The following is a 27,373-nucleotide window of genomic DNA, read 5'->3' on the forward strand; positions in this document are numbered from 1 at the left end:
GATATCATGGGAAATCTTCGTTATAATGAAGACGGTCCCTCCTTTCCGACGATCGGCGGCAGGGATCCAACTCCTGTCCGAGGTAACCCAGGTCAGGGACCCGAAGAAGACTCAGTGCCTCAAGCTTAAATAAAAACAATATTCAGGTAATCCTAGCCTAAGCTTAGGGAATTCTTTACTAAGTTTATTTTAGCACCTTTCCCCAAAGTCTTGGGGTTTCTTGCTCCCCGCAACACTTGGGAGCAACGGCCGTGAGGAGAGCAGCACAACACTCCTGAGTAGAGCAATCCCCCCAGGGAGAACAATCAGTCGTTTAACTAAGAGTAATGGGTTAATTGTAATGGGTTACGAATGGTTTAACTAGGAGTAATGGCTTGATTGGCCAAACACGCTATCATTAGCTAGACTCGAAATCAAAACGTTGCTGCTTGCCTATCATTGTCCTACAATACAAAACAGTGAAGAGGCATGAGGTCAGTCAAGTAAATACACCAACACCAAAAAGATAATCTGCGTACCGCAGATGGCTGGATCTCTCCCGCCGGGAATTGAACCCGGGTCTCAAGCGTGACAAGCTTGCATACTGACCACTATACTACGGAAGAAGAGCAGGTTATCACCTGTTGTAGTGAGGGCTGTGGGAACATCATCGCGTGTGGGATCCTATACACCGATTGCATCTCAACTTGAGTCTTTTATGGCAAATTATGCTTTAAGGGGAGATCGATCTTGGGCAGAGGTGAGGAAAACAAGGCACCAAACCAAGTGCTGCGAGTTGAAGCAAATTAACATGATTGTATTCAGAGCATCCTGGAGAACAACATTTGCCTTGCTAAAATACTCCTCATCAGAACAGGGGCAAAGGTCGGACCGTTGATTTAAGCGTTGGCACATTGCATCAAAAATGACCTTTTCTTTGCAGTAAGATCCCAACAGGATGATGATAGGGACCTTCTGGGGAGCGGCGGTAGTTGTCATGGGACAAGCCAGCGACGCTCCCAGCCTGTAAAGGACCAAACAGTCAAGGTCAATAAGGTTGTCAGTAAATCCTCTAGAGCACCTGTCACGACCAGAAGATCCTACCATACCCTATTTGCTCTGATAGGTACGACCTACATACCTACACTCAGTCACCTTCCTCACCCAATGTTATTCCTCCCTTGGGTACCTTAGGTAGGGAGGAAAGAAGATTCAGGACCTCAAGCCTAAATGATGAAGAGATGTAGGTGCTTCTAGCCTAAGGGAAGCTTAAGAGGCTCCTTCCTATGTTTATTTTGGCATCCTCTCTTCAAGTCTTGAGTTTTCTTGCTCCCCGAGGCCTCCATCGTCATTGTTTTTCCATCTTCAACACACTTCTTCAACAACTTCATCAACAACTTCATCAACACACTTCTTCATTATCCAAGCCATCTCAGCCCCGCACATCTTCTTAGTTCACCTATCAATAATGGACTACCTATCAATAATGGACTCCTCTTCCATGGAGGATTCGCAACCTCAGCTGTCCGTCAGGCCCCTCGACTGTCCAACTGGATGGCCCCTGTGCCAGAAAGAAGATGTTGAAGGGATCAAAGCGTATAATACCTACGTGAATGAATGGACAACCTGGGCGTCCACAGACCCGCACGAGGACAAAGATAAATGGGGTGAAGCCCTGAATTTTGTCAACCTTGGGAAGACCAAGTTTTGCAAATCCATCACTCAAATGGCGGACCAAGAGTTGGAAGGAAACCGATCTGAGAAACTATGCTAGGGCCTTGTCGTTCTCATGAACATCTTTGGCATCAACCCATACTACCATAGCTGCACAGCACTCGCACTACAGAAATGGTACCCAAAGTCTCGTATCGCGGGCATCTGCCCCTACAATGAAGACGGACCCTCATTCAATGCATCGGGTTACGAAGGTTTAACACGTGTACGACCGCAAACAAATTAACCCTCCGGTTATCTCAATGTATGGTTCTTGAAGCCGGATGCGCTTCGAATTGTCACAGAGTGGACTTTAGCAGAGGTAGTTTGAGTTTAAGGGGAGTCTTTACAGAGTTTATTTTGGCTGAATTATCAAAGTCTCAAGTTTGTTTGCCTCCCCGTGCCGAGTTCGATGTGATGCGGTCGTGTAGTCAGTCCTCTTGTACCGAGGCTCCCTCTCCAGTTGAACTCACGATGTTTGATGAAGATCCTGGTATAACTACCTACCTACACTTTGGCGAAGGTGATACTGTTAGAAGACCAGCTCACCGAGACTGACGCCAGTAAGATCTCGGAGATAACAAATCTGTCTGGATCTTCGAGGAACATCTGGTAGCCAGCCTCAGGTTGGACTGGGTCAAGAAGGGGAAAATGCAAGTGCCTACCGGAGGTAGTCGAGAGGCCAAGAATTCCGTACCTACTTGGGTAAGAGAAACGCCAAAATGGAAGGGATGGGAGTCTGGTAGTCAAGAAAGCAGGAGTAAAGATAGAATAACATACCTACCTGCCTCACCTTCCCCGTCCAGTCGTCACCAAGTGATCAACTTCCTTCCTGTCCCATCAATAAGAGTCATCCTACAGGCAAGAATCACTCTCCATCGTGAGAAGTTACAGAAAGTGCAATCCCTACTGCGTTCTACAACAAAAAGCATCCAGCTCTCTTCTCTTCTTCTCATCTTCTTTCATCCTCTTCATCTTCCACCATCCTCTCCCCTTCATCGTCCTCACTATCTTCACCATCTCCATCATCCTCTTCACAATGTCTGCCCGTCCCCAAGACACCAGTCTTCTTCCTCTTCCTGCTATTCTTTTTGCTCTTTAGATCATCCTTCAACTTTACCTTTCAAGCCCTGCTCTGCCATGTTGGCCATCTTCCCTCCCTTGCCGTTCTATCTACGTTCTGTCATCCCGTATTGTCGACATCATCTCAGAAGACTGTACGCTGTTGCTTCATCGCCAAGCCTTAGCTCGGTTCGACATACACAGCTATATCTCATCACTGATGAATTGGAATCTTAGGTATGTACTTCCTTGATGAACCGGGTGGATCTTCAGTGAAGATACTGCCAAATCTACTTAGCGCGTGTCTTGTAGCTTAGCGCGCGCAGTGCTGACACAGTTGTCATCCTTCTGAGAGGTGAAGCTTTGGGGAGAGGGAGTCGGGTACTTTTTTTTTCCCTTATGGGTTTTCCTTTTGTACCGCAGCATCTTAGCCGACCCGTGACATACACGTGGGGCTAACCAAGAGGAAAAATGTGTTTTTAGGTTTCGATCTTCCGCCGCCGACTCCTTCGCTGCCAACCACGATGACTTCCGAACTTCAGATCAGGGAGTGGAACTACGCATTTCTTTGGGACATAGTTCTTCTCAGAAGCCGCGGCAGTGAGAGCGAGGTGCGATCGATTGGTTTGGATCCTGGCGGTGGACGGAATGGTGCAATTGGAAAGTGTACTCTAGAGTAGACTTCACTCAACACAAAGTATTTCCATCTGCCACGAGCCATAGTGAGGAGGTAAAGTTTTTAGCTCAAAGTAAAACAAACGCACAGAACAAATCAAATCACATATCAGCAAGATATCGTCCTTGTTGTTCCTGGTGCCTGATACGAAGGTTCAGACTGAAAACCAAGTTACCATGATGACCGTAAGACCTGCAGTATCTGCCACGAGAATGACAGCCCCTCCATCTCACCCAATTACTTCAGCCTTGCCCGGGCCATCGGCGTCTTTGTGCTCACGTGCCGTATGATCCGTGATATCGAGAGGATCTCCCCTTCGTTTGACTCTTGCCGGGCTAAATTCAGGGGTATCTCAGAGGGCGCTGCCGACGTGACGGTATCTCCGTCCTCCTCGAAGCTGAGATTTACATTGCGGAGTCCTAGAATGGGTATGGCGATATGGGGATGATACCGTCGAACTGCTCATGGGGTCATGGACTTTGGAAAGGAGGCGAACAACTGTCATCCCACAACTCTACCCATGGAATCAAGATATTCTAGTAGATACAAACAGGTAAGAAGAGAAACCGCCTACTGGAATCAAAAACCTCCCTCATCTCTTTTCAGCAAGAGCTCTAATTACTTATACTATCGACCAGAGCCACTCCCTAGGCAAGAATCGCCCTCTACTGGGAGAAGACAACCAGAAAATGCAATTATCATCTCAGAAGACTGTATGCTGTTACTTCGTCGCCAAGCTTCAGCCCGGGCCGACATACACAGCTGCATCTCATCATTGATGAAAGGACTCCCTCAGGTCATCCTGGCGATCTGCTGTGAAGATACCGCAAATCTACTGAGGGTATGTCTTATATCGTTTCGGGCGCGCAGTGCTGACACTGTTGTCATCCTTCTGAGAGGTGAAGCTTTGGGGAGGAACCTCTTTATGTAAGGCCGTGATGATGTCTAGGTTTTGGCTCTGAACCTTTATCTCAGGCAGCAGGAAGAGTCAAGATGCTCTATCGGCGAATATGCTCTTTGAGTTTGTGTCACTTTAAGCCAGAAACTCTGCTCTCATCACAACAGAAGCGGTGGAGAGACGGGGTGAATAGTTTTCTTTTAACCTTTGTCATCTCAGAAACTTCTATTCGCTTTCTACCTATTCAGTGTATGAAGAATGAAACTTCAGTGGAAAGTTCCCGATATATATCTTCTTATGCAGGATCGTCGTAACAAACCCGCTACAGCAGGCTTTAGCCTGTTCGTCTTCTGTAGTATTTTAGCGAACTGGCCGAATGTAAACAAAGATGTAACATTATGATCATAAAATAGTAGGTAAGTTTGGTCTGCATGCCGAGAACAGCCAATTAATTCTTGCAAAAATAACTAGGTTCTCTCTGCCGGAATAAGCTCTCAGCCACAAGCCTCGATTGCAAATAACACTTCTAGCCCACAACTTAGACATCGATACCACGATGGTTGCAAAAATAACAAAACTACCTAGTCTAGTGGCCTCTGCATCTTGGCCTCAAAGCCTTCTGCTAATTGTTCTATTTCTTTCAAATCCATCCTCTCCAACCCAGGATAATCTCTCAGAAGCAAGGGCAAAACAGAACTCTTCCAAATTCTCCTCTTCTTTGATAACCCGAACCTAAAAATGACTGCAAAAAGTAGGATTGCACATAAACCCAAAAGCGCTCCTGGGAAGATAAGCCACTTCCACGCTATTTGAACGCAAAAACGGTTCTCTGACGCGTTCCCAGTCACTCGAAGATGCTTGGAATCTTTTCTGACTTGACGTATTTCTTGCGTGATTCGCGTGGCTATAAGTTCCAATGCATTGTCGATGGCTTCTGACGTTCTATTTTCCTTGAGAAAACTTGATAGAGGCGATGGATATGAGTTTTCCATGGCGGAATCTGTTCGACAGGAAAGTTCCCCGGAAGTATCATCTGCAGGCGTACAGTTAAAATTAAAGGTCGCTTCTATTTCTGTCTCGAACGCGAGCCCAAGGTTCCTTGGGAACTCCATGACACACTCAGCAGGCGCTGTAATATTGTCAAAGCTGGGTGGTTTGTCGATGCTTTGCTCAGCCCAGTCATCTTTGTGAAAATACACTCGAGTAGAATGATCTGTTGACGAAGGTATGTCTGATAAGTTTCGCCGTTTCCCATTAACCAAGCACGGCCGCATAACACCTTTCCAATCATAACCAAAAGATTTGGCTTTCGCGGACCATATTTTCTCGGGGCTTTGTGTTCGTAGAGGCACTTCCCATACCATGTCCTCTGACAGCCGAAAAGTCTTTACTGCGGCGGTGTAGTATCTGATGCATGGATAGAGTATACAAGCCGCTGCTGCTACGTCAATGGAATAATGATCTCGTGCTGCTAAAAATGTGATGTTTGAAATGGACCACCGAGCGCGGTTTAAGAAAGCTCTAGAAACGGTCTTATTAGTCCAATCTAGATTTCTGGTAGTGTGTACACTCATGTGAGTATCTCTGACTCCATCCTGGCTTCCAAGAACTATCCTGGAACCATTTTTGCTCTCGTCAGTTGGCAGAGAATAGGTAGTTGTTTTCTTGCCATCTCGATCATGTTGGAGGACAAGTTTATCTATATTGGTACAGGCACTGCATATACCAAGACTTGCATGTGACATTCGTTTTGTCAGTCCCTGTGAAGTGTATTCGGGAAAGGTGGTAAAATTGCAGTAGCCTGTAGGGCAGCTGTACAGGGTGCTGATATTACGCGCTTGTATTATCGCATCCTTCATGGCCAGTGACATCTTGGCTTTTAGACCATATCTACCCCCTTGCGTGAGCTGAGCAAAGTCAGACCAATCCAGGGTTTTTGCAATAGTTACAGAAGGCGGTGGCACAAGGTGTACCGGTTGCAGACACTGATAAGTCTGAATCGATTGCTGTGTAAAGGATCCGATACCCAGTGACAAAAATAAAATAAGGATAGCCTCGAGCGTGAGAGGTTGACGGAGCGCTATAGCAGGAAGTAGCTGAAGGGATCCGATAACACCTCTTGTAGCAGTGTCAAACATTTGAATATCTGACATTGGACGAAAGCTACCAGAAAGCCACTCCCACTTAAGCTGAGCAAGTACCTCGGAAGAGATAATTGCAATTGATGCGCGGAAAAAAGTGGCAATGATAGAAACGAGTGTGTTAAGGGTAATGCCTAAATTCTTCCATTCAGGGAGTTCCTTGCCAGTATATATAGAGAGAACGATACAGATGGCGGCAAAGAGTCCGGAAGCGATGAGGAGCTGGAGAAGTTCCCATCTCCAGATCCAACAAGGATGTTCTGGAAAGTGCTTCTCTGTGTCTGTAACTTTGCCTTTCTTATCCTTGACCTTGGACGACGGTGAAACCAACGCTTTCCGAATTACTATTCCTGTTTCTTTGGGGCCATCGGATTGATCATCGCTGACGTTTCTGGCCTTGTCGATCAGAGGTCGATAAGTCTCGATTCCGTCTCGATTCTTGTATCGGTGACTGGATGAATCAATCGTTGTGGATGGATCTGAATTAAGCAAGAGAAGCTCGATTTGAGAATAATTCAGGTCTTCGGGTGTTTGGGAAGTTGGCATGATGACTCGCCCAGTCCAAGACTGAAGCTGGTTCTGTAGGTAATTGTGCAACCTTATTGGTCTCAACAGTAGAGGTATCAGATAGATAAAAGGTTGTGTGCGAGTTCCCAGGAACCTCGCACTGCGAAACCTTTAAGAACACCTTTCTCCGGAGCCTGATAGGCAGGCTATGGGAAAAACGCTATCGGCGGTTGCACAACGATTCTATTTTAAGAAAAGCTGAAAGCCAAGCAGAGCCCTGTTAAGGATTATAGCACATGTGTGGCTAATCCCAAGTCGTTCAGGACCTCTTAGGCGACCATGCGAAGCGAAACCGCCCTGTCTTCTGTCTCGAGTCACCTTTTTGGGCAAGGTGACTTTGTACATAGGGTACCAACAGCTTAATTAGAAAGTAGAAGTAAGAATGCGCCTTGCTTACTCACCAGATCTGCGCGTTTCCCAATGAACCTCATTGAGCCTTACGACAGCCTGGTCCCTAAACATCGGGTCAAGATCCAAGATTATCCACCAAAACTTGGCGCAAATGCTGCCATCGTTATAGCATGAATTCTCACGAAAACCATCACGGCTAGCTTACTTGTTTCACAAACTACTGCAAGCCTCGTACGCTGATAACCACTCACCTTTTCCTCCATTGGAGGTCACATCATTGAAGGTCTAAGAACATCCCCCACGGAATTAAGTTCTTCCAATCTGGCCTATTCACTAAATCTAATCTAATCAGATAACTCACCTAACCTATAACAGGTGGCATGGATGCTAGCCATGATGAATTTCACGAGAAATTTACAGGAGCCTACCGGCACATTGTGCGGATGCCTTTGTGTTTCACCCCGGCGCCCATGTTCGATTAATGAGCATATATCGTTCAGACTTGAATACTACGAAGTTCTCAGCAGTTGCTCTGGAAGTCCAGCCTACCACGAGGCCTTTGATAATTTGCCGTTCGAGAAACAACATTCGGACTCGTGAGAAGTTAGCGAGAACCTGACGCAATGCAACTATTGCGGTCTACAGTTACCGGTTACTGTAATATATGACTCCAACCCTCTCTATCTCTGATTGGCCAAAAGACTGTATGACAGGTATAAACACCAACAGATCGGTTCAAATATTAGGGAGGCTGAACTCCCGATTCCTATCACAACTTCACTACACCAGGCCCTATCATATTAAACAAGACGGGAGACACTTGACCGGGTTTCAAACGTAAGGAGTGTGTACATAACCAGAAAGCAGAGCTCAAGGCTCACTACCTGTTGTTACTATGTTTCACAATCAGACTTGTTGGACTATATGAGGACAAAATTGAAACCTCCAGACATCGAACTCCGCTACAATGGTTGATCAACAACCATGAATCTTCCGTAGTATAGTGGTCAGTATGCAAGCTTGTCACGCTTGAGACCCGGGTTCAATTCCCGGCGGGAGAGTCGCCTCACGAGAACTACTCGTGATATCCATTTTTGGTGTTTTGGCCTCTGTTTTTGCTTGTTATATGTTGTGTCGTCGGAGTCTCGTAGTGTTCTGAATGCATAAGGTTGCATGCCTTAGTAATCGACTCAAACCTTGAGTAAATCTTAATTAAATGAAAGCATTAAACTCTAGAGTGTCATTTGGTAGGCCAGTTCAATTGTGGTCCAGTTTTTTAAATGTCAAGTCTAAAAAGAATTCTCGCAGAATGGAGATGGGACCCTTGCCATGTAATACCCGGCGCTTCGGGGCGTGCTAAATCCGGATCGGAAAGATGATGACGACGCCTCTAAGATCTCGACCATGCCAGATGGAGCCACCGGTAGAGTCTCGCTCGGTCCGCAGTTTAAGTCAAGGGCTGATGTTCAATCTATCTTTAAAACTGTGGCTGCAGTCTCGAAGCATTTTCGTTTATTAGTCGCAAAGAATAAATGCCGTATTTCCGTTTCATCACAACCTGGAAAGCATCCGTCAATGCCTGCATCCATGCATTGTCGAGCTGGTTTGGAAACTTGATTTTACAGTTGGATTTACTCCGTAGCACGTCTTGGCCTCATTTCGCTGACGCTTGGCAAATCCCATCATGATGATCAAGCAAGCACACGACTTCTTTCCTGTGCGGGGCCTAGCGCAACCGACGACATGTCCACTCTCCCAGTGTCCGCGTATTCCTAGTCGCTGTGAGCATTCGGTGTAAACATTGGCATTTCTCGGCGACGACGCATTATTACACGGCCAAGATGTTTTTGCGTCGTTACGTGCGACGAATACACAGCTCGGATGCTGGTTGCCGTGCAGCTGACGTATATCTTGTCCAAAACGGATAGAGTCGAGGCTTGGGCGTTTAATTGAGGCTCTAATTTTGATGAGAGGAATGGAAATGACACTGAAGGCGTTGGGGGGAGATAAACTTTAACAGTCGATGAAGCCCAAAGACCCAAGTATCGCATGATGATTTCAGATCTGATAGACTACCTATCCATGGTTAATGAATATGATACTCGTGTTTTACAATTGGATGTCACTGTCACACTGGTAGTGAACCATTTTCTTACACTCAACCAGCTAATACCGCTCTAGGCAAGGAGGCGCGTGCCCCGCGCCCCCTGGAAACAGTCGCGGCGCCGCCCACCTGCCGGTCTTCCTTGCAAGTTGCACTTGCCCTGCACTTGCGTCCTTCCTATTCTCTCCCCCTGCTCGGGTCGTTCCTTCCGCTGGGGATAAGGAAACCCACATCTTCCGTCATTCATTTCAAGGAAAGAGATCCTCATCACCGTCTCTTCCATCTTCACACTCTCTTATCTCTGTGCCTCCTCTTCTCTCTCCTAATAACAAACATGCGTTGTTGACATTGTATGTGACACCTCATTTGTATCCCTCTCTTTATCTCGGCACTTTCTCCTTTTTTTTTCTCTTGGATCAAAAAAGTATTGCTACTTCTTCTCCCTTTCTTACCTATTCTTATCGAGATTTCGACTTTGTGACGATCCGATCCGCCCACCTCCCGTTGCATGACATTCCTCCCTCTACAAATCAAGCGCATCGCCTCCGCATACGTTTCACTCGACTGCCAACCTCTCCTCCATCTTCCTTCCTACCATTAGCATAATCCGACCATACAGCAGCAGGCATGCGTTCAGTAAAGTCGCTGCTCCTCTGGGGCTTCGCTTCATTCTCTTCAACAACCGCCGCTCTCGCATTTCCCCCACTATTCCACGAAACTCGGAACGCTGAAGCTTCGTCGTCAATTGCCAAACGCGCAGATGAAAAGACACCGAAATACTTTGTCGAAGCCGGTCGAAATATCGAGCTTGGCCATTATGACAACCGTTATTTCGAATCCAAGGTTTCATATGAGGAACATCGTCTCGTTCTTCGAGATCTGATCCGCAGTTATTTGTTCCATATGAACAGTTACGGCGTGGAAACATGGATTGCTCATGGAACCCTTCTTGGTTGGTGGTGGAACGGCCAGATCATGCCCTGGGACTACGATCTTGACGTGCAAGTGTCTAACAATACTCTTCAATGGATCGGGGACAACCTCAACCGCACGGAACACAGTTGGAACTACACAGAAGCTGCCTCGGGGGAGTTCATCTCCAAGAGATACCTCCTAGACATCAACCCCCACCACGTTGATATCGACCGCTCAGACGGAAGAAATATTATTGATGGCCGTTGGATTGACATGCAGAACGGCATGTACGTTGATATCACTGGCCTCCGTGAGCGCGAGGTAGATCGCCCAGGCGTCTGGAGCTGCAAAAACAAGCATCGGTACAAGAGCCAGGACCTGTGGCCTATGCGTATTACCGAGTTCGAGGGCGTCAAAGCTAGGGTTCCATTCAACTTCAATAAGATCTTGGTTGACGAGTATGATACGAAGAGTTTAGTCACCGAGAGTTGGGCAGGGTATGTTGCCACCATAGCCGTTTCATCGTCACACCGTTGACGGGGCGTCCCCTCAAACCTTCACTTGCTAACATAGTTTACAGGCACCGTTGGGATCATAATAACAAGATTTGGATCAAGGAGACTGAAGAGGAAGCGAAGCAGCGAGAGCTCGGCGCCGTTGATCGCCATTTGGCTGAAGCAGCTGCAAATCCACAAACCGAGGAGTCGCAGGAAGGCGCAGGGGCATAAACGCTCATCACCTATACTCATCCTTTGGAGTAACTCACTATTTCTGATTTACATTCGATTTCGCATAAGAGCTGCGAGTCAACGAAATGAGTCACGACCTAAGTTTCACAAATCATACCCTTTCTCTTTACAATGGGTCATACAAAGGTAGCCAGGCCTTTGCTGCACATGAGGCGTTGGATGTATATTACGGCGTTGGAGAGCGGATTTCAGCATAGCGCTGGTTATGGTTGTTTGCTATTGAGGCGTGGACGACAGACATGATGGCTGTTTTCATCACTAGGATCTTTGTTCGAGTTCATGAAATGCCTGTTAACCTAGAAAGATATCCCTAGTTGCTTGCATATTTGCTTCATAAAGTGGTTCAATGAAATGTTGCTTTGGATGCAGAAGACTCTAAAACTACCTAATGCTGAAATGTAAAAACCTCTATGTAACAAAGGGTATCGAGAAACGCACACAACCATCATGACTCCCCTATCCAGCTCTTCCATGAAATAGTCTTTTGTCGTTTTGATTCTTGCCAACCGCCAAATTTGGCCCCGTTTCCAAGATCAATCAAGGGCGCCATACTGGGTCGACCATGCGCGCACTGAAAGGGAAATGCACAACGCGACAAGCGATCTATGAGATGCTCACATTGATTTACCGACAAAACATCGTTGAACATGATGGCACCTAGCACAAAGTTAGCAAGAGCGGGAGCAAGTAGCAAGCAAGAGACATACTTCGACAAGCTCTAGAGTGTAGTAATTCCAGAATACCCCTTGGACACCCGTTGAAACGTGATATCAACGGCTTGTCAGGAGTTGTGGTTGATGGTCGCACAAGTGGAACACTACTATCCACGTTTCGCCAAACTTCTGTTCGCAAAAGTTCGATGAGTAGTCGGGGCTCTAATCTGCACCGCTCGATTATGCTTGGAGGGAGACCCGTAACTATGATTTTGTTTTGTGAGGAGATGGGTGTTTGGTATGTGATGCCCCAAGCAGCAAAGTAATCGCGGTATTGTTCAAGAAAGCGCCATTCTTCTTTTGAGACTTCGAAGATTACGGGTCGGTTGAGAGGTTCTATTACGGGTGAAGTTTGGTTTGTCAAGGGGTCGTGGGCGAAATAGCTCGCCATGAGGTCCTCAAGTTGACATCGCTCGTCAGCCGCGTGCTGGTCGAGCATGACCAAGGCAGAACTCTGCTTCTCGTGCGCCAAGGTCCCAGATACTGCACGCTCAAGGGGAAGTTTCACCAGTATGAATTTGCGGTCGACCTGTTCTATCACGGTAGCGCGAGCAAGCGCGTGACGTGAGATTCGTCCACTGAGGCTCATGGAGCCTGTTTCGAAACCAACATGAACGCTTCCATGTCCACACGCATGTAGCTGGTCTTGTGCTGGGCCGTCGATACACGGCACCGATGGTTCTACAGGGTGAAAAATAGGATTCTCCCATGAGCTGATGACACCCTGGAGCCATTTGCTAGGATGTTTGTCTCGCTTCTGTGCACCTTGACAGGTAACACTGCTGCTTGTGTCACCACCACCTGTTGTGTCGTCAGTAGTACATGTGCCAGAGATCACACCACTGTTTGCAGACGAGCCTGCTTTCTCGTCTTCTGGTTCAGGGGATGGCTCATCAAACGGTTTGCGCAGCAATTTCCCGCCTTCTCCAACGAGACGTGACTCTTGTCGCATCTTTGTACGAACATCTGTCGCCTTTGAGGTGGCGCTGAGTGGCGTAGCTCTCCCAACTTTGACCCGGTGCCAACCCTCAAAGGGACTGTCTGCTCGTGGCCCAAGTGAACCAGATCTGGAGACAGGAGCAACGGAACTAGCTCGAGAGCTATTCGATGATGAGGCTGGTTGCTTCTTAGGCTTTTTCGACCGACCCAACGTTCTTGCCGTCGAGAATAAAGATTCTTCAGGGGCTAGTCGAACCTTTTGTGGACGAAAATGATGCTTTTTGAGAAATCCGTAACATGTTGCCTTCAAAAGATCAATGATTGCAGACAATGTCTGGCCTTGACTGTCAAGCCGACCTGGGCTGTCGAGGCCCTCCAACCCCGTAGTGCTGATTTTGAGATAGAACATGGGCCATCTCTCGATGCCTTTCCTACTCTTCAAATCTCTCCCTGTAAACTCTTCCAGCTTCGGCGAGTTACCGTTATGGTCTTCATCACCGTCAATCACACCGAAGCTAGAGTTTCCAAAGGTCCTGTTGACTTCTTCATAAAGAACATCGGTGCCAAACTCATTACTGACTGGCTGAATCCCAAGGCTGATAAATTGAGAGCGCCGTGTCGCAACTGGATTCGTAGAGATAGCGCCTTTGACGGAAATCGGCCCGCATGATGCTGATACGGGCACCCAGGTGTCTGCATCGTCTGAATCGGCAAGGCCAGCTTGTGTGAGAAGTCGAGAGGTCTTAGACATGATGTCTGATTTGTCAGCTGGTCGAAATCGCATTTCGCGCTGGGTTCCTGCGTTCTTGAGCGAAACAGATACACCATATGGCCAGGCAAGGAGCAAGCCTATGATAGCTCGGATCAATTTCGACCATTCTTTGTCAAGAGCAGACCTCTCAGTAAATATGACTCTTTGCTTGACCCTGACAGGCATATTGCCGAAGAGATCTCGAACAGTCGTACGAGTACCATGATCAAAGTTGACAATCCGTGTTTCAGGGGGCGAAGGCAACTGTCTTGCCAGTATTCGAGAATTGTGAAACGAGATAGAATTGTGCGAAATATGCCTTTGGTGGTGAGATGTGATTGTAAGAAGGGAAAAGGTAGCAAGGGATGCTAAGAAATCACCATGCTTTCCATGAACAGAAGACTTTGAAGGGAACTTGGATGTATCTGCGAAGGCGTGAGTACAAGTAGCTTCACATAAGTAATATCGTCTCACTCACGGTGGAGCTTCCCGAGGCCCCCGCCATCTTTATATTCTTCGGGTGGAATTCCGGACCCGTTATCTTCAACGGTACAATTTCCCCTGCTGTAGTCGATCGAGATGTTGATCTTGGATGCGCCGGCGTCTAAAGAGTTTGTGATAAGACCGCAAACAACGCCGTTCAGAGAAGTGATATTGACCGATGATTTAATCTTGTCGACGACATCCTGAGGAAGTTGTCTGATGATCATACTCTACAGCAGATCATGCTTGTTTGTGTAGAGTTGGCCTTTGGTTGTGGTGTTGAAAAGTTTCAAAGTCCAAGTTGGGAAATGACGTCGAAGCGAGCTGAAACTGAGGTGAGCTGTAGCTAGGGGGCACCTGGTTTTAGGGCGATCTAATTAAGGCACAGTGGGTAAGCGTCCCCGAATCCAGGGTCCGCGTAGTGGAGGTGGCGCCAAGAAAAGATGTGCCTTGAGCTTGTAGCCAGCTCAGTCCAGACTCGAAGCCACGGATGATTTCAACGGGTACCTGCGGGAGACAGAAGGGGAAAAGGGGACTTGACACGTTGGGAGGCGCCTATTTTCGAGTCAACGATAGGCCATGGACGAATAGAAATGATCGTCGTCTTCTGGTCCGTGTAGTTTAGGTAGTTGTCTCATCATGCAACAGACCCATCACGTGATCCGTATCCCGGCCTTCGTACCATCATGCTTCGCCGCTCTCAGTCTTTGTACTGTTACATACCATACCATGCCACACACTTTGATCTGCTGACGACGTCTCTTCTAGCTTCACCCCTTAGTTTTCGCATTTCATTGTTGTCTTCCATCTACGAGTGACGCATCATTTCGTTTCTTTCCTCCTCCAAGGGAGCCTCTCTTCCCTTTACTTTGTTCATAGTCTCCCCGCCTCCGCCCGCTACCCAACGACGTTCTGGCAGCTTCGACGTAACGTTTCGTTTCAACCCGACGACTTCTTCTCAATTTGATGGCGACGACCGACGCGATTCCTCCAGAGCATGGTGAGTTGAAGCATTGTTCATGTTCTGGAATTTATCATCACCCGATATCGCCACCTTGTGATAGCCTCACAATACAATGCATGATGCTAACATATCAGACCGTCAAGGTCAACGCAGGAGACCGTTTTCGACATGGGTCAAGAAACTCACCAACTTCAAATCATCCGATGGTGAACGTCAAAAGAGACACAAGAAACGCAGCCACAAGAAGAACAACCCCTACCCGGAATCTGGGCAGGTTGGCAACGGTGTAACCAACGGAACGAGTGCATGCACTTTCACCACTACACAGACGGGTACAAGCAATACCAGTGTGGATCGATCCACTCGGACATCTCGAGAAGATCAGGGACCGCCAACGATCGGGCGTGGAAGTGTGACCGGTACGGTCTTGACTGATCATGAGGCCTCCCATTCACTCATGGCACCCAGCCATAGGGCAAGTTCTGTCGCTGGAACGAGCCGTACCGTTGGTGGAGGAGTTGACTCGAGGAGGGGGGGAGACAGTACATTTTCAAGTCCAGCACCCTCTGTGAGGTCTTTGACGACGACCTTGACTACGATACAGTCAATGGCGCCTAATGGGGCTGGGCAACCTCAGAATCATGCTTCACAGCACCATGGCAACACGCAGTCTATTCAATTCACCCAACCCTTCCCCACTGCAGGAACGCCAGCGTCGGCAATTCCGCCCCATTTGGCACCAACTGGCAACCCAACGACTTACACGTCTGCAACCGCCAATAACCTGCTTACAGACAACGCATCTATCCTGACTTTGGCGTCATCAAGTAAGCGACGACGAAGGCGTTCTCTCGATACGGATGCATCTGTGCGTGCTCTTGCACCTTCTTCACTTTGGGGTGGCAGCCGTGAAAGTTTACCACTTAGTGTTTTGAGTGCGAACATCGACCCGATGGGTATGCCTACTACTCCCGGTATTCACGGCAATCCTCGAATGGCAACAGAACGCACGAGCATTTACTCTGCAACAGGTGTCGGGCCTGCGATTTCTGGAGATCGAAATAGTTATTATGCCAAACAAGGAGATGCTGCAAGTGTTCGAAGTGGGCTACTTGGCCATGGACGAGCTGAGAGCGTGAGCGGCAGCATTGGCGGTCTGAGCAGTCCTCTGATTACGCCACGAGAGGTATTCAACGAGAAGAGCGAGAATGAGAAAGAAGATACCCCTGTGGCTTCTAGAACGAAGGAGGCATGAGCGTGTTGATTTTTACTGCGAATGATTGATGCTTTGTTTTGCTTTATGGTACTGGGTCGGTTGGGTCTGGCAGGAATGAGAGCGTATCTGGTGTTTTGCTTGACTTATATAGAATTCTGGTTCGGTACTTACTATACGTAGTCGAGGGAAAGTTGTCCCTTAATATACCATACATGATACCCTGACAATTGTTATGATGAGCGCCAAACGAGCGAGCTTTTGATTAGCTTTACGTGATAATTTGATGTTCCACAGTGATGGGTCGGGTGTCCTGGAGTAGGCAGCCACTGTGGCGCTAGGCAAGCTCCTGTAGCTCCCCCAGCTTGAGCGTCCCACCATCGTCATCGCGCCGCGGCTCATCTTCTCCAATTCAAGACATTCCCAAATGCTTCAAGATGGCCATCTCAGTAAGAATCACCCTGTTGTCATGCGCGCATAGGAGTCACCGGTTCATGCGCACTTCAAGACTTCTCATGCTGACAATGAATCGCAGTGGAAGTCGTTTGATTTCTTCGACGTTGTCCAAATAAACATCGCCGACGACGAAACCCGACAGCTTTTCGAGGGCAACGAGATCTCGAGCGTTTGCGCAGGCTCTGATAGCCTTTTCCTTGGATCGTTCGAGGGATATGTTAGCATAATAAACAAGTCATGGAAGATCGTCAAGCGCTTCCAGGCTTACGAGGCTGGGAGCATCACGCATATGCGCCAGGTCGAAGGAACAAGTCTCTTGTTGACAGTTGCGGTACGGCCTGTTTAAGCTTAGATACCGAATTGATGGACTGACGGCTTCAATAGGAGGACATGAGTAGTGAGCCTGTTCTGAAGGTGTGGGCGCTCGACAAGCTTGTCAAGAAGACCAACACACCGACATGTCTGAGCACGGTCATGATCAACAATAACCGACGGCAATTTCCCGTGAGTTTTGTTGGGAGTTTGATACAACATTGGAAACTGACGGGTTGAAGATATCTGCGTTTACGGCCACGGATGATCTTACACAAATCGCTGTGGGATTCACTAACGGTGCTGTTACCGTAATTCGAGGTGAATTGGTCCATGATCTCGGTACGAAGCAACGAATCGTTTTCGAATCAGAAGAGCCGATTACCGGTGTTGAACTCGCATGGGATGCGGCACAAAAGCTCACCACTCTCTTTGTTTCAACGACCTCACGAATATTGAAGCTCGGTTTATCCAAAAAGGGACATGGATTACCGCCCAAGACCATCGAAGATGCCGGGTGTGCAGTGGGCTGCATGACGCGTGATCCAAATACAGACGGCGTCATTGTTGCGCGTGACGATGCTATCTACACATACACATTGGACGGTCGAGGGCCCCCCAAGGCGTATGAATCGCCAAAGAGCAAGATTGATGTTTACAATGAATATGTTGCGCTTGCGTGTCCACCTGCGAGCAGCACTGCGAAGGATTCTGAGGCAATGAGGCGACGCTTTGGTAATACTACTACTAATTCTCTATTCAATGCGTCGTCTTTTGTGCTGCTAGATATGGATCTTCGAGTTATCGGTCATACAGAGACTTTGATGTCGCCTGTGGGACACTTTGTTGACATCTGGGGTGATTTCTTCACAGTCCTCCAAGATGGCAAGGTAGGTCGAGTCTGCCGATTACGGTGATCTCTCATTGACTTTGTCAGGTTTACCGGTATCATGAGAAAAGCCTGCAACAACGACTGGAGATGCTGTATCAGAGGAACATGTTTCCTTTGGCTATCGAGCTGGCGCAAAAGTCTGGAATGGATAACGAGCAACAAAGCCTTATTTACCGTCGATTCGGCGATCACTTGTATCAAAAGGCTGACTATGATGGCGCCATGGTTCAGTATATTCGAGCCATTGATACGACCGAGCCATCACAGGTCATTCGCAAGGTGAGTAGTTATCTGTACGAAGAAACAAAGACTAATATTTTCTAGTACCTGGATACACAACGCATTCATAACCTAATTCAATATCTGGAACAACTCCACGAACATCGAAAAGCGACTGCAGACCACACAACCCTGCTCCTCAACTGTTATGCAAAGCTCAAAGATATCAACAAGCTTGAAAAGTTCATCAAGTCTCCTGGCGACCTCAAATTTGATCTTGATACAGCAATTGCCATGTGTCGCCAAGGCGGATACTACGAGCAGGCTGCATACCTAGCCAAGAAGCACGGCGAGACTGATCTTGTGGTGGATATCTTGATAGAGGACTCCAAGAACTATGCCGAAGCGCTCGACTATGTCTGGCGTCAAGATCCCGATATCGTACGTGGCAGCTCCCACTGGAGTGAACGATGGCTAACATGTTCAGGCATACCCTTGTCTACAAAAATACGCCCGAGTGCTCATAGAGAATTGTCCCCAAGATGCTACCAAGCTATTCGTGGACTACTATACAGGAAATTACCGACCTCGGCGGACTTTGACGGTGCCAAACGAGATTGATACGCCTGCTAGTGGCGGCTTTGCGGCTGGGGCGGCCAGCGCTGTTCAGAACTTGTCCAATCTGCTGCCCCTACCTTACATGAATACATCTTCGGTCGCATCTCCTGGCACAGTAGGAAACACAAGGGCTGTGGTTAGCGACGGGAACATTATCGTGGATAACGACGATATACCTGCACCAAAATACACCCCTCCTCCACCAAGAACCGCATTCTCATCGTTCATCGACCACCCTGACGAGTTTATCATCTTCCTCGAAGCGTGCCTCGAAGAAAAGGAGCTCAAGTCGAGTGACCGAACAGATCTTTACACTACCCTCTTTGAGATGTACTTGTACAAAGCAAGCGAGAAGAAAGGACAAGATCACAAGGAGGAATGGGAGGCCAAGGCGAAGAAGCTCATTCAGGGTGAGCACGTGCCTATGGAGAGCTCTAATGTTCTCCTTCTCTCGCATCTTGCAGATTTCCAAGACGGAACGATCCTTGTCAAGGAACAGGCAGGATTACGTTTTGACATTTTCAGATCATACACATCAGCCAAGGACACAAGGGGCGCCATGAAGGCCCTCCGAAAGTACGGTCCCGAGGAGCCACAGTTGTATCCAGCTGCACTGGCATATCTTACTTCTGACCAAAGGGTACTGGAGGAGGCCGGGCCTGATGAGTTGGCCAACGTGCTAAACAAGATCGACAAAGATGGACTCATGGCTCCCTTGCAAGTCATCCAAACGCTTGTTGGTCAATCTTCAGGCGGTGGCGTAGCAACCATGGGCATGATCAAACCATATCTGCACGAAACAATCACAAGAGAGCGCAAAGAAATTGCTACCAACCGCAACCGCATTAACAATCTTCGCGGCGATACAGAAAAGCGTCGCGTAGAGCTTGCAGACCTAGGTTCCAAACCCGCCGTTTTCCAAGCAACCTGGTGCTCAGACTGCAGCCAGCGTCTTGACCTACCAGCTGTCCACTTCCTCTGCAAACACAGTTTCCACCAACGCTGCGTTCGAAACGGCGGCAACGATAATGATGCGGAGTGTCCCAAGTGTGCACCTGAGAACGACATGATCCGCAAGATGCGTGAGGGCCAGAAGGAGCGGGCTGGAAAGCATGACCTTTTCAAGATGGATCTGGAGAACAGCGAGGATCGGTTTAGTACGCTGGCGGAGTGGTTCTCTGGGGGTGTCATGGATGGGCAGAGTGCGGAGTGAATGTTATGAAATGAGGTGATGGCGAGATGCATGGTGTCTAAAGGAGTTTTGGGTTCTTCTTTGGTCTTTGCCTTTTTTCTGTGAGGCTTTGATACATTATACAATCAACATTTAGGCAGAATGGTCTTCTTTGGTTTAATGTTGTTAGATGCTCGTGAGTTTGTTGGTGCATTGGTGATCAAGAGCTCAAGATGCCTTGCTGCCTTACCTAAAACTTAGGTAAACTTATGATAAGTTTAGAGGCATTTTGGTATACTCTTGACAAAATTGTTAGTGATCTCGCCCTAAGTGTTTACCCCTTTTCCAATCCATCTCCGTGAAAACACAAATCTTCTCAGCGATATGATATTTTCCAATAATCTGCAACATAGTTGTTCCATCGTTATAAGTTTGTGCATTGCTTTCTGTCTTCAAACTGAGCCATTTGCTTATCCTGTGTCTAATGGGGTCCTTGCTTGAATCATTTGGCGTCTGAACTGAGCTGACTTTGCTAAAGAACAACTCAACATTCCTTGCTAGAATCTGGCAATCCTTCACTGAATTTCGTTTTGTTGTCTAGATACACTAAAAATTTGTGCCAAAGGGGATCGCTTGCTGTTTTATTCTGCTTAGCAAACAGTGGCCAAACTGAAGCCTGGTCGGCAATGGTAGGCAAACTAGACTGCCATTAGCAAAGAAATTGTCCAGGTGAATTCTCTCTAAGCTTGAGATTCTGGGTATAAATACCACAGGTCTGTCTTTTCTTTTTCCATTATCTCATCAATCCACTTGTCACTATAGTACTATATAAGGATAGCCATCCCCAAGGCTCTTCATCCCCAACCAGAAGTGCAACATCAATGGCATCTTTCCTATATTTCACCTCGACGGGGTTCCTACCTTGGCCCTAAGGACGGTTCGGCTGTGGTGCACTCACAACACCAAGAAGGGCAATGAGAAGATCAATGATTTAGGTCTGGCCTGCTATCATAACCTTTCTTCATCCACCACACACCCCAAAGCTTTTGACCGCAAGAAAGTCCTGCAGACATCCCCAAGCCCAAATGGGGGTACGCATTGGGGCATCAGCGAGCGAGCTGAGCACTGTCATCGGTTAATAGTTCTAGCGCCGACCGTAAACAACGTGGCCTTCTGGGTGTTGGTCGGCGTCAACATCCAAACCGTGTTCTACATCTGTATTCTGCTTGGCTCTGCCATGGGATATAGCATACAATCTCAGTATATATGTAAGTACTATCTCCTTCTATTCGCTAGGTTGTGGTACTGACTCTCATCTAGATATCTCACTGCTAAACTAGCTGGACAATCTCGAACAGCTGGTCGTGCAAGAGAAGGGGCCAGTCAAACCACTTCCGGTCGGCAGGATACCCCGTACGATGGACATTCCGTTCCGTCTGTCCCTGATCGCCGACCAGCTGAGAGGGATGTCCAACCTTCAGCGACTAAGCATTGAGTTTAACCGGATGATTATGATTTAACCCAGTTGGTATGTTGCCCCTATATTTCTGAGCTGTGTTGCTTGCCTTGTACATACAGTAGTTGGCTATTTTCATGGTTGAGCCCGGCTGTGAACAATACCACACTTGCCCTAATCTCCCTATATAAGAGGTCTAACGTTGGCAGACAAAGCTTCTAGTGGTGTTGTCGGCCAGACATCTAACCCCGAGCATATTGGTGACGTCGCCAACACGGTCATGCGGTGATACTGCGTGCCTATACATATTTACAACGTCTTCTCTACTGTTATGTATATCTATAGTTGTTCGTCAAAGTTCTAGCCAAGGAACTCTCGAGGTTGGGATACCTCGAACGGCTGGGGTTGACGTTCATAAGGGCGATCCTTGTGGCTCATCAACCCGGGTTCCCGGGAACTGGCAAGGTTTTCCCACTGTCGAACATTACGATGAAGGACCATATATCTACACCACGAGTATCACGTCTGTTCCTTTCGGCATGCATATTTATATTAGCAGCAAAACACCTGGAAACCTGAAGTTCATCTCACAGAAAGAATTTCTACTTATGCTGGGCAAGTCTCGCCACGTGTAAGTCTCTCCCAGTTTACTCTCTTTCTTTTACTTACTTCTTCTTATCTCTAGATGTTTATAGAAATTACCACCCAGACTATGGCCACGGGACTCACAGCCGATCAGAGAGGAAAATGATGCCACTGGCAACTTGCATAATCGATTCGCCACAGATGAGATGGCGCTATTTCGCCCCTAAAGAGTTTCTTATGGCGACAAAGCTTTCCGGAGCTCTGAGCAAACCTCCGAGGAATACATAAGCTATTCTCGTACATTAACTCCGCTAAACCCTTACTATATAAATTAAAGACCCTCAATCCTTTAAAATTATTAAAAAAGATAAAATATCTCTGTAGTAATATATAAGGTATAGCTAATAAGGTCTTATAATAAGAATAATATAATATAATACTTATTTTTTAATATATTATATATAAAGTATTATATATAATACTAAAAAATATAATAACTTTAAAAGTAAGTCTTAAGGTTATATAATACTACCTTTAACTTTATAATTTAATTAAATAAATAGCCTTAATTTATAAATATAAAAAGATATTTTCCTTAGCCTTAGTAAACTAAAGGCCTTTTTTATTATTACTTAATTAAAGTAATTAATACTAAAGCTTTAACTTTAAAAGCCTAATTTTAAATAAGCTAGAAATTATAAAAACTATCTAAAAATACTATATTATATAATTAATATTAATAGCTATAACTATCTTATTATAGTAATTAATACTTATATAAATAGTAATCTAATTAATATTAATAATCTTAATATTAATAATATTTTTAATTTATATACTTTCTTTTAATATTTAAATATTATAAATAAAGACTTATTATATATTAATAAATTAATATTAATATAGTAAGTTAATCTTATAATCTTTAATTATATTATAAAGCTTTTAGATATATAAAATATATTTATTATACTAATTATTATAAGTAAATTAAAGGCCTTAAAAAACCTAGCTAATTACTTAAAGTAAGATTAAGACTTATTAATAAAGTAATAAGCCTTTATTATAGCTATTAAATTAAGTAGTAATAATAGCTAATATTAGGTATAGTTTATAGAGTTAAAATATATAATTAAAGTAATTAAATTAATAGTATAAATATTATATTATAGGAATTAAAAGCTATTATAAAGTAAAAGAAAGGAAATAAAAAGGAAAAGAGAAGTAAAAAAGTAAATTATAAAATAAAGGTTTTAGTATTAAGGGAAAAACTATAAATATTAGTAAGCTAAAGCTAGCTTAGTAGGTTAGTAATAGATTAGATCAGGTTATAAGGTAATATAAAGCAGTATAAGGAATATAAATTAAGGGTAAACACAGCTAATTAACACTTAGGTCTTTGAAATTATAGTCACGAAATTTCATTAGCCACATATGCATTTCAAGTTTAGCATCCTCAATGGTGGTAGACCTATGGTCTTCATGGATTTAATCTCCCTCTTGATTACATTGTTGATGCGATCACGCTCAACGGCATCAATGCAGATGACATCAAGATCCAACCCAGACTGCGAATTAGAGTCGGCCGATACTTCATGCATGTCTACAAGGCTCTACTGGAGTCGTATGTTCCACATCAACAGCTGCAGTCAATGCTGTGGTGCAGTCCTTTGTGAGCCCAGCTTTTGTTATCTCTACCTTATACTGGTATCGGTAGATATGGACACTCTAAAACATTCGGTTGGTATTATGTAGGGTCTGGCTTAAGTACTTCGATCCATTTCACAGCACAAGTGCAGACTCTCTCTTCTCGCACCAAGTGTTGAGCTTTTACTTACGAAAATGAGCACCCACCATGCCCGTCAACTGCCGGCCAACAACATGGAGTCAAACTTATATATATACGAATAGCTCACGATGCCTCCCCATTCTTTTTCCAGTCTACCACAAGACACTCACCTACAAGTCGGGAAGCTCCTCAAGCCCTCCGAGGTGAAAGGAATGATCCTCGCGTCAAAGCACATGCGCGAACGTTACGCGAAGTCATATTTTTATGATGTGGTTTTCAGGGGAACGAGCATGGACTTGGTGCTTGACTTGATTGCATTTATCCATGCAAAAAATCACCAGCCGATAAAGGTGGTTTGTTTTCTCTTTGGAGCATTCTCTCGATCATTTTTCTTCTCCCAATAATACACCGACACCGACCTAACCGCACACTACACATGGGTCACCGGACTTGCAATAGATATATTCTAGCCCGACTCAGGGAAGCAAGCATCACACAACACTGGGGTCACGGCTTTTCTAAGATCAGGGACAGAGTCGTCGGCCAGGTCTACCCAGTCAATTTGCACGTATCTGGGTCATTCAATCAGAGAAGGACCTCAAGCAAACAAAGCAAGCCCATCACCACTAGATGGAGGTTCAGGAACCGGGCATCAGTAACCCGGAATTTGTCGAACAGGTCGTGACGACCTGGAAGATGACTCAAGACATGCTAAGACAGATTCTACTCGCCCCGTCTTCTAACTCTGACCAGAAGCAAGTCCTCAGCCTTTCAAGCGTGCAGGGATTGCCGTTCCTCTGCAGCGCATACAGAACATAGCGCTCACCTCAGTATGGAGCCGCTGTAGTCTTGTTAAACAAAAATGGCCGTTATATCTGTTTCTACGGAAAGGACTTCGGTCGATCAGGCTCAAAAGACTGCTTTCCATTATGTGCAAGGGAAGCGACCTAATCCCACCGTGAGCTAAGACTTTCAGGCGGTCTCGCCGGCCGCATATCCTCACACGAGGGCAAGAAATGGGACTGCCCGGTCAAGGGATGCACAGAGGTGTACAAGAGTGAAGCTGGGCGGTGTGGCCATTTGAACAAAAAGACATAAGTCATGGATGAAAAGGTTGCCCCCTTGGAATTACGGCAAATTTGGTACCCCGAGTATGCTCTACACGGTCATATGCTTGAAGCACCAGCAAAGAAAGGCCGTGCCAGACGAGACGTCGACCTCTTTCTCGATCGACAGAACAAGCTTGTGTTTGCTGGGTACTGTCAGACAAGAGCCTGGCAGTCGAAATGAGAAATCTTGTGGTACAGATGCTCTTGAAACTGCCTCTGGATTCATTTCTGAGAGGGAAGACGGAGAACCTGAGAGATATTTTTAGAGACATAGGGCTGAACGTATCATCGGCGTTGAATGGACACCGCATGAAGCTATTGGCAATACCAAATACGAAGTCTCATGTGGCTTCAGCGACCTGGCCTGGTCAGAAAGCGAATGGGCCAGAGATCGTTTGGAGAAGTTTGAGGAGCCATATTGGTTCAGCTCTATATAATAAAGGCCACCCGAATGGGCAAAGACAAAATACTTCGATCCACTGTCAATTAACAATAAAACGAGTTTCACATTGCTCACACACCGGATCATGTCCTTCTTATCGGACGTGAGAAACTTGTCAAAAGCATCTACAACCCACATTCCACTTCATCGGGAACAGTTTGTATCCTTTGCGAGAGGACCAAAGATAAGGAACTTTATGTCGCCTTCGCTGTTCCGTTTTGCCTTGTTGCCATTGACGAGGCTCACGATGTTCATGGTTCAGCGTCGAGGTTCATCAAGTTCTTCAACCGCCTTTGCGATCGAAATAATCCCACCACCGACAGCGCATCCATATTTTTCCTAGCATCGAGCGACACTCCGGTCATGGATCGAGCCAGCAGCCTTGACTTACTGTTCAGATAGCTGTCGAGTCTGAACCAGCACCTGGCCTCACGACGTCTATCATTGCCCTAACAGAAAGTGTTACGGCGAGTTCTCCATTCTGGCCGGAATGGTCAACCACCTGGAGAGCGAATTGTGTCGCTTACTTCAGCTTGAATTTGTTCAGAATAGTATCCGAGGCTTCTTCTCTTTATGTTGATGGGTCGCATTCTGAAGGACAGCTAAGTTGTAATAGCAATGTTAGGGGCACTTTGCAGTCGATCATCATCCTTAGAAAGGTTCCAACACTCTGTTACTAACCACTCACAGACCATCGATGGAATTATTAGACATCCGGAGAGTATAATGAATGCCCGCAACAAGAGACCCTTCCGCAATGAGCTCTTCAGTGATAGACCATTTAACAAGAACGCCTTCTTCCTGAGATCTCTGAAGGTCAATATTAACCTCTCCTTTGGGAGTAAGAAGACACCAGACCTAAGTTTAGGGTAATAAAATAAACTCAAAAGGTATCTTAAACTCATCCTAACTTTATACCAAGTTACCTAAATCTTTTTATCAGTTAGGCTCAGGGTCCCGAGTTTTATTTCCTCCTCTAGCCTCCCTGGTTTTCGATATCAATCGTTATATTTCGCCGCTCCTCAACGATGGCGCGTGCATCATGCTGTTCTGACTCAAGCCGACCGGTTAGAGAATTCCAAAGAGCTTTCTGAACAAGTTGTAACGGCTAAAACGATCTTGACAATCAAGAGCAAGGTATTCGGCGTTCTGCCCCGTAGTTCCTATTGCACCCCTCTCCCGTTTCTTAGACTTGTAAAACAAAACAAGGGCCGATTACTCAAAGACATAAAAGGCTGCTTGGATTCGAGGATGATATATACTACCATTCGTCACCGCTGAGCTCAGTCCGCACCTACGGTTGTGGAGTGGTTCATCGTGACGATGGGATGGCGCCCTCTCCCCTACAATCTCCTGTCGCCAGGTCGAGCCACCCAACTGGCTTATTGATCATGGTGCCAACCCCCAACAAAGCGTTCGCCGAAGCTATACGGACTGATCCCGAAGCCTCTGATCTTTGGAAACGACAGCTTCAGTAGCTTCAGAAACATATGTCACTATATCCGCAAATGCAAAAAAGCCCTTGCATGCACATGGTTGGCTTGTAGATGATGGCATTGAGAGAGTTGAGTTTGCAGTGCTGTCAGCTTTCCCATTCCCACGACCAGCTATGGGTGACCATAATATGTATATATATTTCAGCACATCTTTGATAGTTCGGAGATCCACCGCAGTTACTGCTAGCCCCTTCCTCTGGATCATAGACGACAAGATCACATTTCATCTTTCACATCCATCCTTCATACATACCCAAAACTCCAACCTTTCTTACAAAGTCAAATTCCCAACACCACCGTCATGTCCGTTGAACTCCACGCGGGTCACCTCGAAGTTGTTGCGTTAAATATTTGCCAGCTTTCATCTGCTGGCGGTACGCAATTCACATACAGAGGTACTCTACTCCTCACCACCAAAAAGGGCCACAGCCATGTGTCAGAACGAGGTGTATCTTTTGGGGGACTTCGTCACACCAGATACCAATCTGTTAGACATTGCCAGAAGTTCTCAGCCTTGTCTGCTCAAGACAACGTTTCGCACCTTCGTTTTCGCCTCAAGAACAAATCCTATAAAGCCATCAAGTTTTCGGTCTACCCCATCACCGAAAAG

At 46.3% G+C, this 27,373-nt stretch overlaps 4 protein-coding genes and 2 non-coding genes across 6 annotated transcripts; 4 read left to right on the plus strand and 2 right to left on the minus strand.

Annotated features, from left to right (window-relative positions):
* Positions 1-533: 533 nt before the first annotated feature.
* J7337_000249 lies at positions 534-605 on the minus strand. The gene has a single exon. It is a non-coding gene; the product is annotated as a tRNA-Asp (tRNA).
* Positions 606-8,376: 7,771 nt separating this feature from the next.
* Positions 8,377-8,448, plus strand: J7337_000250. Its single transcript has one exon. It is a non-coding gene; the product is annotated as a tRNA-Asp (tRNA).
* A 1,670-nt stretch (positions 8,449-10,118) lies between these two features.
* J7337_000251 (uncharacterized protein) lies at positions 10,119-11,134 on the plus strand (the record flags this gene model as incomplete). The annotated part of the gene is made up of 2 exons (XM_044818012.1): positions 10,119-10,903; positions 10,987-11,134. The coding sequence occupies 2 exons, from the start codon at positions 10,119-10,121 to the stop codon at positions 11,132-11,134; spliced, it is 933 nt and encodes a 310-aa protein (XP_044685714.1).
* Positions 11,135-11,769: 635 nt separating this feature from the next.
* J7337_000252 (uncharacterized protein) lies at positions 11,770-13,744 on the minus strand (the record flags this gene model as incomplete). Its single annotated transcript, XM_044818013.1, has 2 exons — positions 11,770-11,812; positions 11,931-13,744. 2 exons carry the CDS (start codon positions 13,742-13,744, stop codon positions 11,770-11,772), a joined length of 1,857 nt encoding a protein of 618 aa, XP_044685715.1.
* A 1,263-nt stretch (positions 13,745-15,007) lies between these two features.
* J7337_000253 (uncharacterized protein) lies at positions 15,008-16,260 on the plus strand (the record flags this gene model as incomplete). The annotated part of the gene is made up of 2 exons (XM_044818014.1): positions 15,008-15,041; positions 15,140-16,260. 2 exons carry the CDS (start codon positions 15,008-15,010, stop codon positions 16,258-16,260), a joined length of 1,155 nt encoding a protein of 384 aa, XP_044685716.1.
* Positions 16,261-16,655: 395 nt separating this feature from the next.
* Positions 16,656-19,928, plus strand: J7337_000254 (uncharacterized protein; the record flags this gene model as incomplete). The annotated part of the gene is made up of 7 exons (XM_044818015.1): positions 16,656-16,667; positions 16,754-17,005; positions 17,059-17,178; positions 17,229-17,876; positions 17,924-18,157; positions 18,203-18,538; positions 18,585-19,928. 7 exons carry the CDS (start codon positions 16,656-16,658, stop codon positions 19,926-19,928), a joined length of 2,946 nt encoding a protein of 981 aa, XP_044685717.1.
* Positions 19,929-27,373: the final 7,445 nt, after the last annotated feature.

This window comes from Fusarium musae, chromosome 1, assembly GCF_019915245.1.
Source record: "Fusarium musae strain F31 chromosome 1, whole genome shotgun sequence".
Taxonomy (NCBI): Eukaryota; Fungi; Ascomycota; class Sordariomycetes; order Hypocreales; family Nectriaceae; genus Fusarium; species Fusarium musae.